This window comes from Octopus bimaculoides, chromosome 10 (genome assembly GCF_001194135.2).
Source record: "Octopus bimaculoides isolate UCB-OBI-ISO-001 chromosome 10, ASM119413v2, whole genome shotgun sequence".
Classification (NCBI taxonomy): domain Eukaryota; kingdom Metazoa; phylum Mollusca; class Cephalopoda; order Octopoda; family Octopodidae; genus Octopus; species Octopus bimaculoides.
In genome coordinates this window covers 50,183,127-50,196,610 of record NC_068990.1, presented here as the reverse complement: position 1 = coordinate 50,196,610, position 13,484 = coordinate 50,183,127, and the positions used below count along the sequence as shown (strand labels likewise).

Sequence of the window (13,484 nt, the reverse complement as noted above, 5' to 3'; positions counted from 1 at the left end):
TATGAAAAATAGGTAAAGAATACTGAGATGAAAGTTTAATCTATGACTATGTATGTATCACTTTCTCTCTCTCTCCCTTTCCCTCTTTTACTCTTAGTCTCTATATTTTTATTTTGAGCGCGTGTGTAAGAACGGCGTTCCAGGTAGAAGGGAAGAAATATAAAAGTTGCTAAAAACAACAGCCAAATCTCCCTTAAATCACACAAAGTAAACGGAATTTAAAAAATCTAATTACTACACTGGAAAGTTCACATCGAGAAAATTCCATTGATGTAAAAAATTTTACAAAAAAGTGGAAAATGTGGATTTCTATAAACTTTTAAAAAGGCTTCACACAGACACACAACTTCAGTTTTATATATTAAGATTTATCAACCTCTTTTTTTATCACACATGACTCCTTACATGTAAATTTTATTTATATGTAATTTTATATGTATTTTTATATATTTATGTTTTTATGTATGTTTGGTTTTATTCTTTATACCCTTGGAGAATCTTCATTCCTGTACATGCATGATTTATGTTGATGTGTATAAATATGCATTGAATGTTTTCATTTATGCATTCGGGAATCTGTTTGACTGCCAATGATTTGTGTTTTCAATTTTCTCTACTCTGTAGTGTGTGTGTGTGTGTGTGTGTGTGTGTGTGTGTGTGTGTGTACTTTCTTTATTAAAAGGCACAAGGGCTGAAATTTTATGGGGATGGTGGTAGTCAATTACATTAACGCCAGTGTTCATCTGGTTCTTATTTCATCAACTGCAAAAGGATGGAAGGCAAAGTTGACCTTAGTGCTATTTGAACTCTGTGAAGACAAGATATGCCACTGGGCAATCTGTCTGGTGTGCTAATGATTCAGCAAGCTTGCCACCTTAGACGTATATTTAAGTATGCATGTGTATGTATGAGAGAGTGTTTGCGTGTGTGTGTATACACACACACACACACACACACACACACACACACACATATATATATTTATTTATATAAGGGCATTACTATACATGAATGCCTTACGCTAAGAGGGACTCTAAGGTCAAACTACCATAATAAACACATTTTTACTGAACACGAGGAAATGCAACTCTCAAAAACAGACTAAACTATAAAAATGTGTTTATTATGGTAGTTTGACCTTAGAGTCCTTCTTAGCGTGAGGCATTCATGTATAGTAATGCCCTTATATAAATAAATATATTTTAGGGAATAAATGATGGATTTTTCCCTTATGAGGTTTTTTCATGCTAGCTACTTGATAAATTCTTATAAAAGACTTTATCCTATTATTGAATTTTACATATATATATATATATATATATATATATATATATATATATATATAGTTCAAAAAACAATAACAAAAAAACAAAAAAACAACAAAGTGAGGACGTGATATGGATAGTATTATTGGACGCTCAGGAAAGGAAAGAGAGAGTGTATGACGTTTCGGGGGTAGCCCTTCGTCGGAAAGATGGAAAGTTCGGAGAATGGAAGAACGGAGAAAAAGGAAAATGGTACCGATGCCCACACACACACATATATATATACACATGTATATGTACACACACACACACACACACACATACACACATATACAGGCGCAAATAGGCACCTTGAGCATGTCTTCTATTGTCCAGAGCCAACTAAGGCCTTATGAGTAAATGTGGTAGACAGAAACTGAAAGAAACCCATCCACTATAAGTTTGTTTTCCATGCTGTCATGGGTTGGACAGTTTGACAGGAGCTGTTAAGGCAAAGAGCTGGCAAGGCCAGGAGCTGCACCAGACTTCAGTTTCTCTTTTGGAATGGTTTCTACAGCTGGATGCCCTATCTTATGCCAACCACCTTACAGGATGTAGTGGGTGCTTTTTAGATGACACCAGCACTGCTTTTCACATGGTACCATTTTTGACAACATCACCAAGTACCTTGCAAGATAAAAACCTGTCAACTGGGAAGGAAAATAATGTTGAGGTGGAGGTTTGTTCCTGTTGAGAGATTAAAGGTATAGAAGGACAGAGATATATATCTTGTTGTAGTAGATACATGGATACCCCAGTTGATAAGAAAGGAGAGTGAGTTAGAGAGTGAGATGAAGAAAGCAAGTGAGTCAGAGAGTGATAGTGAGAGAAATGATGGCAAAAATTGTTGAATCATGCTCTTGAGGGATATTTGAGTGTGGTGCAAATAAGTGAAGTAATACAAAAGTTTGAACTGGGTGAATGGACAGAAAAGAACTGACAACAGCAAATGATGGAGAGAAATATAGGAGAGACTCAAGGTTGGAAGTTGCATAGATATGTATTGACATTAAGGGTGATAGTAGATAAGTAAGATGTGAATGATGTGAACAGTACAGAGGAGAGAAGGCACAGAAAGGAAGTGATTGGTGGAGTCATGGGGGAAGATAATAGGAAATGGAACTGGTTCAGGGTGGGGAAAGAAAAGTAACTAAGAAAGCTGGGGAATGTAGTACATGCTTATTTTGCTCTCAGGTGATTGAGAAGTGATGGGTGTTCAGGGATGAAATATGGTGGGGAATGGTTGCCGGGGCAGAGCATTCCCAAGGTGATTTTAGGATATCAATTCTGCTGTGGTGGACATGTCTTTGTCACCTCCTTAATAAAGCTCAGCATCTTGAGATCAGCCTTCATCCAATGTCTTCCTGGGTCTCTCACTTCCTTAAGTTCCATCCACTATAAGTGATAAGCATTTTTTGATGCAACTGTACTCATCTGTATGCATCACAAGACTGAACCAGTGCAGTCTTCTCTCTTGTACACTGCGTCTAATTCCTCTTATACCTAATTTTTCTTTCAATACACTAGTGCTCTGTTGCACATGTACACTGACATTGCATATCTAGCAATGCATACTAGCTTCATTCCCTTCTAGTCTTCATATGTCCTCTGCATTCAGGCCCACATCTCACTATTATGTAGCATTGTGGTTCTTAAACAAACATCATATAATCTTCCTTTTACTCAGAGAGACCTTTGGTTTTCAGCAGAGATAAAAGCTTTCTGAACTTTCTCCATCTTATTCTTATTCTAACAGTTACACTCTCAGTACATGCCCCTCCAATGCTAATTAAGTCACCTAGGTAGCAGAAATTATTTACTACCTCAAGAGAGCCTCCCGGGCATTTGATAAGATTAATTTCCCATGTATCTGTAGACTTAACAGCCTCTGTATGTCTTCCACATATAAATACTACTTTCTCTGTTAACCTTGCTATTATTCCATTGCACTGGGTGCACCATATAGAATGCCTGCCTAAACCTTTCCTACATATCAAGCAAAGCCATTTACCTGAAGTGGGCAGGATCCTGTTTTTTTTTTCCTTACTTACTAGAACCTTGGTCTTTGCTAAGTTAACCTTAAGGCCCTTCAATTCTAGGTTTTGCTTCATGCTTGGAATTTCTTTTCTAATACTGTTAATAGAATCTTCTATGAGAGCAAGATAATTAACATGGAGCAGTTCCCAGGGGCAGCCAGTCTTGAATTCCTCTATTATGGCCTGGAAAACAATGATGAATAGGAGGGGGCTGAGAACACCTGCCTGTACACTAAATTAATCACTGTACTAATGGTTAACTCTCACCTTATTTGTAAAACCTTTGTACATGGCCTGTACAGCTTTCACAAGTCACTTGTCTACTCCTGATTTCCTCAGAGCTCACCATTATCACACAGTGAGGTACTCTGTCAAAGGCTTTCTGTAAGTCAACAAACACTAAGTACAGTTGTTTATTCTTGGTCAAATACTTCTCCTGCAGTTTTCTATCTATAAAGAGTGTCAGTAGTGCTTCTCAGTAGTGCACAAATCCAAACTGCAATTCATCTAGCCTAATTCTATTCCAAATTCATTGGATTATAATTCTCTCAGTAACTTTCATCTCCTGATCCAGTAATTTGGTGCCTCTATAATTACTTCTATCTAAGGCATTGCCCTTATCCTTGTAGCATCAGACTATAATGCTGCCACATCAGTCATTGGGGATGACACCTTCCTGAATGACCTGATTAAGTATATAGGTAACCAGACCTTATCCTACTCTACCAGATATTTTAAACATCTCAGTATCTCCTGATGGACCAGTGGCCTTCACTGACCTCATATCCTTAATTGCCTTATCTATCATACTGCTGTCAACTCAGCTAGTCCCTCTGCTGATTTCAACTTCTTTCTTATTTATTGAGCAAGGCCATTTATCTGACAGAAAGAGAGCCTTATCTGCTTCCTTGCTAACAACCACTTTTGCTTTTGCCAGGTTAACTTTAAGCCCCTTTGATTCCAGGTTTTGCTTCCAGGAATTTCTTCTCCAATTCTGCTACAGATTCTGCAATAAGAGTGAGGTCGTCAGCATATAGTAGTTCCCATAGGCATCCAGTTTTGAATTCCTCTGTTATGGCCTGGAAAACTGTGATAAATAAGAGTGGACTGAGAACTTTTTCCTGGTGAACCCCTACTTGTACACTAAATTCATCACTGTATTCATAGCCAACTCTCACCCTACTGATAGCACCACTGTACCTGGCTTGCCACTCACTTACTCCTAGCTTCCTTAGAGACCACCATATAATAGAGCAAGGGACTCTGTCAAAAGCTTTCTTCAGGTTGACAAAAGTCAAGTACAATGGCTTACTTTTGGCCGAATACTTTTCCTGCAGCTATCTCACTAGGATGGTGGCATCTGTGGTACTCTTCCCAAATACAAAACCTAACTGCATCTTATCTAGTTTAATTCTATTCCTAATCAATTGAGTTGTAAATCTCTTTGTAACTTTCATGATCTGGTACAGTAGTTTGATACCTCTGTAGTTGTTTCTATCTAAGGCACCACTTTTACCCTTGTTGCAGCTAACTATAATACTACTGCACCAGTCATTGGAGATGATGCCTTCTTGAATAACCTAATTAACTATATGAGTGACTAGTGGTATCCAACAACACCAGATATTTTAATCATCTCAGCAGTGATTCCTGATGGTCCAGAGGCTTTCCCTTTCTCCATATACTTAATTGTTTTATCTATTTTACTACTGTTAGCTCTAGTGGCTGGTCCCTCAGTTGGTTCAATATTTGAAAGACTCTCCTCCTGATCATTCTCCACATTTAGTAACCTTTCATAGTGGCACTTCTATTTATCTTTCTTCTCTGAGTTACTAAGTGCAAGCATACCATTATCTATTCACACACATTTCTCATCCACAACATCTCTATTCTTTCTTATACACTGCTTTGCAATTCTGAACATGCTGTAGAGCATTAGCAAATCTCTTAGCTTCTGCTATTCCTCTTGCTATGTAAACTATCACCTAGCTTCCTTTCTGGCTACTTAATATAATTCTCTACTTCCACTATTTCTCCAGTTTTTCCAGGCCTGTCTCTTTGCTTTTATAGCACTGTCAACCTCCTTGTTCCACTACCATATCACCCTCACCTACTTGGGACTTTTCACCACCCACAGATTTAGTCTGTAGCTCTCGATAGATTGTCCAGCAGGAGCTTCTAATTGTCCTCTAGGCTATATGTCCCCAACTCTCCTCTCTTTCGTCAGAAGCTTCCATTAGAATATCTCTAAATTTCTATTGGTTTACTGGGTCTTTGAGCTTCCATAATCTTCTTTTCCAGAATGATTTATTTCTCCAAGTTTTTCTAGCTCTATTTCTGAAGTCACTAAGTAACCTATGTTGGGTTGTACACTCTTCACCAGGGAAAGACTTCGCATTTGCAAACATCTGTGTATCTTGTTGCCTGCTGAGGAGGTAATCAATCTGGCTTATGTGCCCACCAGAATGATAAGTGATTAGGTTGCTGGCTGGTTTTCTGAAGCTGGTGTTGCAGATCATGAGATCATTTGCATCACAGAACTCCAGTAGTCTTGTACCCTCCTCATTCCTTGGGTCAAAGCGATAACTACAATGCACACCATGGAATACATGCTGCCCAAAAAGTCCATTGAAGTCACCATCCACAATAACCAAATCTTTGTCAATTGTTGGAGAAATAAATGACCTTGTAGAATTGGTTCTTCTGCTCATTAGCCAGCCCAGACTGTAGATCATAGGCAGAGATAAACGTAACTCATTTACTCTTTTACTTGTTTCAGTCATTTGACTGCAGCCATGCTGGAGCACTGCCTTTAGTTGAGCAAATCGACCCCAGGACTTATTCTTTGTAAGCCTAGTACTTATTCTATCAGTCTCTTTTGCCGAACCACTAAGTTACGAGGATGTAAACACACCAGCATCGGTTGTCAAGCGATGTTGGGGGGACAAACACAGACACACAAATATACACACACACACATACATGTATATACATATATACGACGGGCTTCTTTCAGTTTCCATCTACCAAATCCACTGACAAGGCTTTGGTCGGCCCAAAGCTATAGTAGAACCATGTGGTTGGTAAGCAAGCTACTTACCACACAGCCACTCCTGTGCCTAACTGTTAATTCATCTATAAGTCCCAACTTAATTACCCGATCACATATTCTGATTACCTTAATTACCTTATCTACTCACTTTTCTGCTAAAAGTATGCCTACACCACCCACTCCATTGCTCCTGCCTACCCAGAAGAATTTGAACTCTGTTTCTTACCTGTAAGAAATCTAGCAGAGGCTCACCTCTATCTTACTTCTTGCACACTACACATGTTGACATGGCATCACTCCAGCATTTCAATAATCTCCCCAGTCCTTCCTTTCGTTGTGCCAAAATTGATGACAGCAACCCTGAAATTGAGAGTGACAGTGGGAAGGCAATCATTGAAGATCAGCGCAATATCAGTACATATTGTAAAGCTGAGTTTGTGAGTGTATGTATGTGTGTTGCATCTATAGAAATCCACACCTTACAAGATAACAATCTGGGAGTTGCACCAATGGATTCCTCATGGTCGAAAATGCCCGGAATCGACCATTTATTTTTTTTTTTTTTTTTTTTTTTTTTTTTTTTTTTTTTTTGCTTCCTAACAGGTGAATTTTTGCATTAAAAATAATTTTAAACCATAACTTCTAATAATTTTCAAGTCGGAGAAATACACCAGCATTTGCAAACATGAGTTAAGTCCCCTTCTAGCGACAGTGTAAAGAGAGAGAGAGAGATAACAGATTTTTTTTAAATTTTGTCTTTTTAGTGAGTGATACACAATATAAATAATATTCTCGGTTTCTCCACAGCTAATTTCCAAATTTGCTGAATCCATTGCTCTACTCATAGCGACATATAGCTGGTCGTGCATGAACATGAGAGAGCAGAAGTTACCAGAGCAAAAATCCTAAGTGTTGACTGTAGACACACTCCTTCGAAAACGATCAGCTCTTATTTTGTAAACAATGTTATGAAACTGTTCATGTTTTCGAAAGGAGAGATCTGACTCTCACATCTCTGTGGGAGAAGATAGGCCTCTCTATTCCTCTTGAGAGAGAGAGAGAGATAACAGATTTTTTAAATTTCATCTTTTTAGTGAGTGATACACAATATAAACGATGTTCTCCGTTTCTCCACAACTAATTTCCAAATTTGCTGAATCCGTTGCTCTACTCATAGTGACATATAGCTGGTCATGCGTGAACATGGGAGAACAGAAGTTACCGGAGCAAAAATCCTAAGTGTTGGCTGTAGACACGCTCCTTCGCAAACGATCGGCTATTATTTTGTAAACAATGTTATGAAACTGTTCATGTTTCCAAAAGGAGAGATCTGACTCTCACACCCCTGTGGGAGAAGATAGGCCTCTCTATTCCTCTTACAAAACTTACATCTGGGTGCCAAATTTTCCTCAGTTGATTGTATTACTCATGTAATCCTAACTTAATCCCAAGCGAAGCCGGGCTATAGTGCTAGTATATAATATACATATGTGTGTGTGTGTGTGTCTATATATATATGTGTGTGTATTTATGTTTGTTTTACTGTCTCCTCACCTTAACATCATGTGCTACTTGTAAGCAAGTGCCACTGTTATCCAAGTGGTGTCCTTTGTTTCCAATATTCCATGAAAGTATGTATGGGTATGGTAAAATATTACTTACATTAGAATAGGTAAGAGTTGGTGACTGACAGAGAGGGCAGCCAGCTGTACAAAATCTGTCTGATCCATGCATGCATGGAAAAGTGGATGTTTGTATATTATATGAATGATAACATTTTTAACTGAGACATTACGACTGTATCTGATTGTTCAAGTGTTTCAAGTCTGTGTATGTATGTATATTTACTTGATTGCTGTCATTTATTAATGGTCTGTCCCAAAGTTTAGATGTGCCATTTTCAATCATTCATAAAACTGTCTGCATTTTTGACAATACAGGCATGCTCATATATTTATGTAACAAGGCTAGCAAGTTTTATTCAGCTGTAGCTTCACAAATTCTAGTATATGAGAATGACATTAGTTAAGGTGTGCATATGGACTCACTATGTAACATCCTTGCTGTCTTCCTAACCCAGTTAAGTGTTTCTTGTTTCTTCCAGTAAATGATCATATACACGAACATACACATAGATTTACTATTACCAATAGTTTTACAGTCATACCTAGTCTAGTGCAACGGATGGTGTGTAAAGTAGAATAATCAGCACACTACAATATATAGTAGGCAGGCTGAATATTGATTAATTTAGCTTGGTTAGACATAAGGCAATATGTAGTGTTTGATCAGGAAATTTGAACAGTAGGCCAGCTTCTTATCCATTCAGCCACTCAACTTACATAGAATCTAGTTATTCAGTTTTTAAAAGCAATTTTCCTTTGATGTGTATTGCTGTATTGAAAGACTTATATGATTTTTTATCTCTTTTCATTCATTCTATCTGAAGACGAGAACATTTAACTTTAGAAGATTTACAGAGAAATAAAGCTCTTCATGAAAATTTCTGCAAAGGAGCAATCATGGATGATATAGGGCAGACTGGAAAGGTAAATATATATATATATATATTTTTTTTGAGTAAATGTATTTTATTAATAATACTTGGTATAGACAATGACATATGCTAATGATTTAGTTCTGAAGGCAAAATATTGAATGAAATGAATCCCTATCATATCATTACTTGTTTTCTCATCTTTACCAAACTTTGCCTTTTTAAAATTTTCTGTTTCAGTTTTAGTAGTCTTGTCTCACTACCGAAACTTATATAACTAATAAAGCTCCAAGAATACATTTAACCTGACTTTCCTATGGTATACTTTGGTTGTTTAGGCTTACCAGTATTATACTGAATACCCAGAGTGAAAAATAGAAGTACATAATTGTGTTCTAGTATTAAGAGAAGTCAATGTTAAAGTCCTTTCATCATCATCATCATCATCATCATCATCATCATCATCATTTAATATCCATGTTCCATACTAGTATGAGTTGAACAGTTTGACAGGATCTGATGGGTTTAAGGACTGCATCATACTCCAGTGTCTGTTTTGGCTTGGTTTCTACAGCTGGATGCTCTTCCTGCTTTACACTGTTTACTGGGTGCTTTATTCATACTGTTGGCACTAGTGAGGTCATCATGCACCTCACAAAACTGCAAAACCTGGGGGTGGGGCTCTATGTTAGGAGATGAGGGTTAAAGTATGAGAGAAGGAGGTGGGCAGTGCAGGTTCTTGTTGTTGAGGAGCTACATGGTTATTTACATTTAGAGAAGAGAGTGAGAATGACTTCGTAAGAGCTACTAAGAGATAAATAGTGGTGATAATAGAGTCCTGGTGACCCTTAAGGTACAAGATGAATAAAATTGAGTGGGGACTGAGAAAATAGGTGTGGGGGTATTTGCAACAATGTAAGTGGGGAGCAAGAAAGATGCAGAAGAGAGTTGGGGTAAAGCAGCAGGAGGTAGTAATGATGATACAGTTGACAGAGGGGAGGATAAGAGAGAGATGACATGTGGTTGAGTAGGCTGCAGGAGAAGAGGAGGAGAAAGAAGTAAGTCTAGTGCATAACAAGTGATAATTTGGTGGTCCAGTGAGGAGGGGATGTGGGAGTGGATGATCAATGTGACACATAGGTGGAGCAAATATTATTAATGGACGAAGAATGGCTAACAAAAGAAATGGTTCTGGGTAACAAAAATGAAACATGAGTTCTATTGGGGAAAGAGATGATTGGGTGGGATATGAGGAGGAGATTGGGTGAGCTAGCCATTTGTGTGTGCTTACACACACACACATACACAATGCTTTCAGAAGTCAGTTTTGTCACAATGGCAACCACATTGGCAACCAGTGAGAACCGCATACTACTAAACATCTCTGTCCTTTGTCATTTCCTCTGTGAGACTCAGGGCCCTGAGGCAACCTTCACCACTTCATTCCATATCTTCCTGGGTATCCTTCATCCACAAGCTCTGTCTGCTTTGAGTGGTTGGCGCTTCTTTATACAGTTGTTAACATCCATATGCATTACTTGTCCATACCAATGCAGTTTTCATTCTAAACTACTACATCTGATTCCTCTTATGCCCAGTTTTTCAATACATGTATACTGTCATTCATGCACACTTACATTGTACATATAGCAGGTTATGCTAACTTCATTCCTTTCCAGTTTTCTCAAGTCCTCTACATTCAAGGCCCACATCTCACCACCATGCAGTATTGCAGTTTTAACAGATGCATCATACAATCTGACCTTCACTCTTTGAGAAAAGACCTTTGTTGCCAGCAGTAGTAGTTCTCTGAACTTTCTTCCATTTGTACTTACTCTACCTACTATACTTCTGGAGTAATCACATCTCCTGCTAATTATATTTCCTAGTTAATAAAAACTATTCACTACATCTAATGAGCCAACTGTGCATTCAAGAGAGTCTATTTCCAGTGTTCTTAGTACATACTGATTCAGTGTATCTATCACATATGAAACTTATGTTCTCTATCAGTCTGCTTGTGATTCCACTACATTCCTTGTATGTCCATTGCTTACATTGGGTACGGCATATGGGGTTTATACCTGCATCTTTTAAGCATATTGATCAAAATACCATAGTGCTGTGTTCTTTCCTACTTACTAAAATCTTCATCTTTAAATTTACCCTACAACCTTTCAATTCTAGGTTTTACTTCCATGCCCAGAATGTTCTCTCTATTTCCTCTATAGATTCAGCTGTGAGAAAGAGATCATCACCATATGGAGTTACCATAAACAGCCAATCTTAAATTCCTTAGTGATGAGCTGTAGGACTATGATGAACAGGAAGAGACTGAGGACTGAACCTTAATGGACTACAAACCTCACATTTCATTACTGAAGTCATTGTTGACTCTCATTTTACTTACTGCATATTTGTACATGGCTTGTACTATTCTCACAAGCCATTTGTCAATGCCTATTTTCCTTATTGACCAATAGATAACTGTATGTGATACCATGTTTAATGCCTTTTTCAGATCAGTGAAGGCCAGAAACAATGGTTTACTCTGAGCCAAGAATTTCTCCTGCAGTTGCCTTACTAGGAAGATTGCATCCATGGCACATCTTCTAGGCTTGCCAGATTGGTGGGTTAAGAAAGAAACTCTAAAGTGTGTGTTGCAAATTGTTAGATCAGTTGCACCACAGAACTTCAGAAGCCTTACACCCTCCTCATTTCTCTGTCCATATCCATAACCTCCATGCATTTGATGGAAGCATGTTGGTCAACATGACTGCTGAAGTCACCAGCCACATAGATGAAGTCACTGTCAGTCTTGTTTAGGTAGTCTGCAGAAGTGTCTCATAGACATCCTTCTGTGCTTCTGTTATTCCTGCCTGTGGGGCATATGCTGAAATAAATGTTACTGTTGAAGTGCCTATAACTAGTCTCATCTTGATTATCCTATTGCACACCCTGACTACTTTAGTTGCTTTTTTCACCCCTTTCTCAACTAACAGCATGCCTACTACTCCTCTATTGTCACTATTACTCACCCAGGAGAATTTGTATCTCTCTCTTTTACCCATGAAAAGTTTGCTTCTGGATCCTCTCCATTTTACCTCTTACACACTGCATACAGCTGCTCATCTCTGCTCCAACATTTCCACAATTTCACCAGATCTATCTTTCATCATCCCCACTTTTATGGTTGAAACCCTAAAGTTTTGGAATCCACAGGAAAGGGGTATATCATCAGTGGGAAGGCTGTTTGACAGCTGTGTCATTACTGCTTGAATAAATCTGCAACTGTGAGGGATAAGAAGTGTTGTGCCATAGTTTTCCATCTATTAGCAAATTTATACATATCTGTAGGTTTCATGGCATGTGGAAGCGAGGATTAGAACCAAACGGCCTTAGAGTCAACCTAGCTAAAACCAAAGTCTTAATAAGTAGGAAGGCAGACAAACCACAAATCCCTTCAGGTAGATGACCCTGCTCATTCTGTAGAAAAGGTGTAGGTTGAAACTCTATAAGATGTACCCAGTGTAAGCTATGGACACATAAGAGATGCAGCAATATCAAAGGAAGGCTACCTGGGAAGAGAGCTTTTGTATGTGGCAGATGCTCAGAAGCAATAAACACTGAAAATGTGCAGAAAACGACTTCTGTCACATTCCAGGGAGAAAAACTGGAAGTAGTTAACAGCTTCCATTACCAAGGTGACCAAGTCAGTAGCGGTGGTGGATGCTCTGAAAGTGTAGCTGCTAGAATAAGAATAACCTAGGCAAATTTCAGAGAGCTCCTACCTCTGCTGGTGACAAAGGGTCTCTTGCTCAGAATAAAAGGTAGACTGTATGACAAATGTGGACGAACAGCCATGCTACATGGCAATGAAACATAGCCCATGATTGCTGAGGGCATGTGTAAGCTTGCAAAGAATGAAGCCAATATTCTCTGTTGGATGTGTAATGTCAGTGTGCATACACGACAGAGTGTAAGCACCTTGAGAGAAAAGCTGGACCTAAGAAGAATCCTTTGTGGTGTGCAAGAGAGACGACTGTGCTGGTATGGTCATATGGTGTGAATGGATGAGGACAGCTGTGTGAAAAAGTGTCACACCCTTGCAGTTGAGGGAATCCGTGGGATGAGGTGGTGAAGCACGAACTTTGAACATTAGGCCTCACCGAGGCAATGACTAGTGACCGAAACCTTTGGAAATGTGGTGTGCTTGAGAAGACCCAGCAAGCCAAGTGAAACCATAACCCGTGGCCTATGCCAGCGCTGTAACCAGCCTACTTATGCGTACCTTTCTTTCGTTGGACACTAAACTTTGCTTGCAAAGACCTGTTGAAGCAAGTGAAATCACAATCAAAATCAAATTCACCGACGTGGCCAATGACAGCACTGTCTGAGTGGATCGTTAAAAGCATCATCCGAGAGTGATTGTTGCCAGGGCCGCTGACTGGCTCCCATGCTGGTGGCACATAAAAACCACCATTCAAGTGTGATTGTTACCAGCCGGTGGCACGTGAAAAACAACATTCGAGCAAGGTCATTGCCAGTGCCCCTGGACTGGCTCCTGTGCAGGTGGCACATAAAAAACACCATTT

General features: G+C 38.9%; 1 protein-coding gene across 2 annotated transcripts in view; it reads left to right on the top strand.

Annotated features, from left to right (window-relative positions):
* Positions 1 to 13,484, top strand: part of LOC106878624 (protein IWS1 homolog) — an 863,399-nt gene that overhangs the window by 234,293 nt on the left and 615,622 nt on the right. For both annotated transcript variants that reach the window (XM_052971184.1, XM_052971183.1), the window contains exon 9: positions 8,842 to 8,941. In XM_052971184.1, the coding sequence (XP_052827144.1) occupies positions 8,842 to 8,941 (100 nt within the window). The remainder of the gene's footprint in view (positions 1 to 8,841; positions 8,942 to 13,484) is intronic.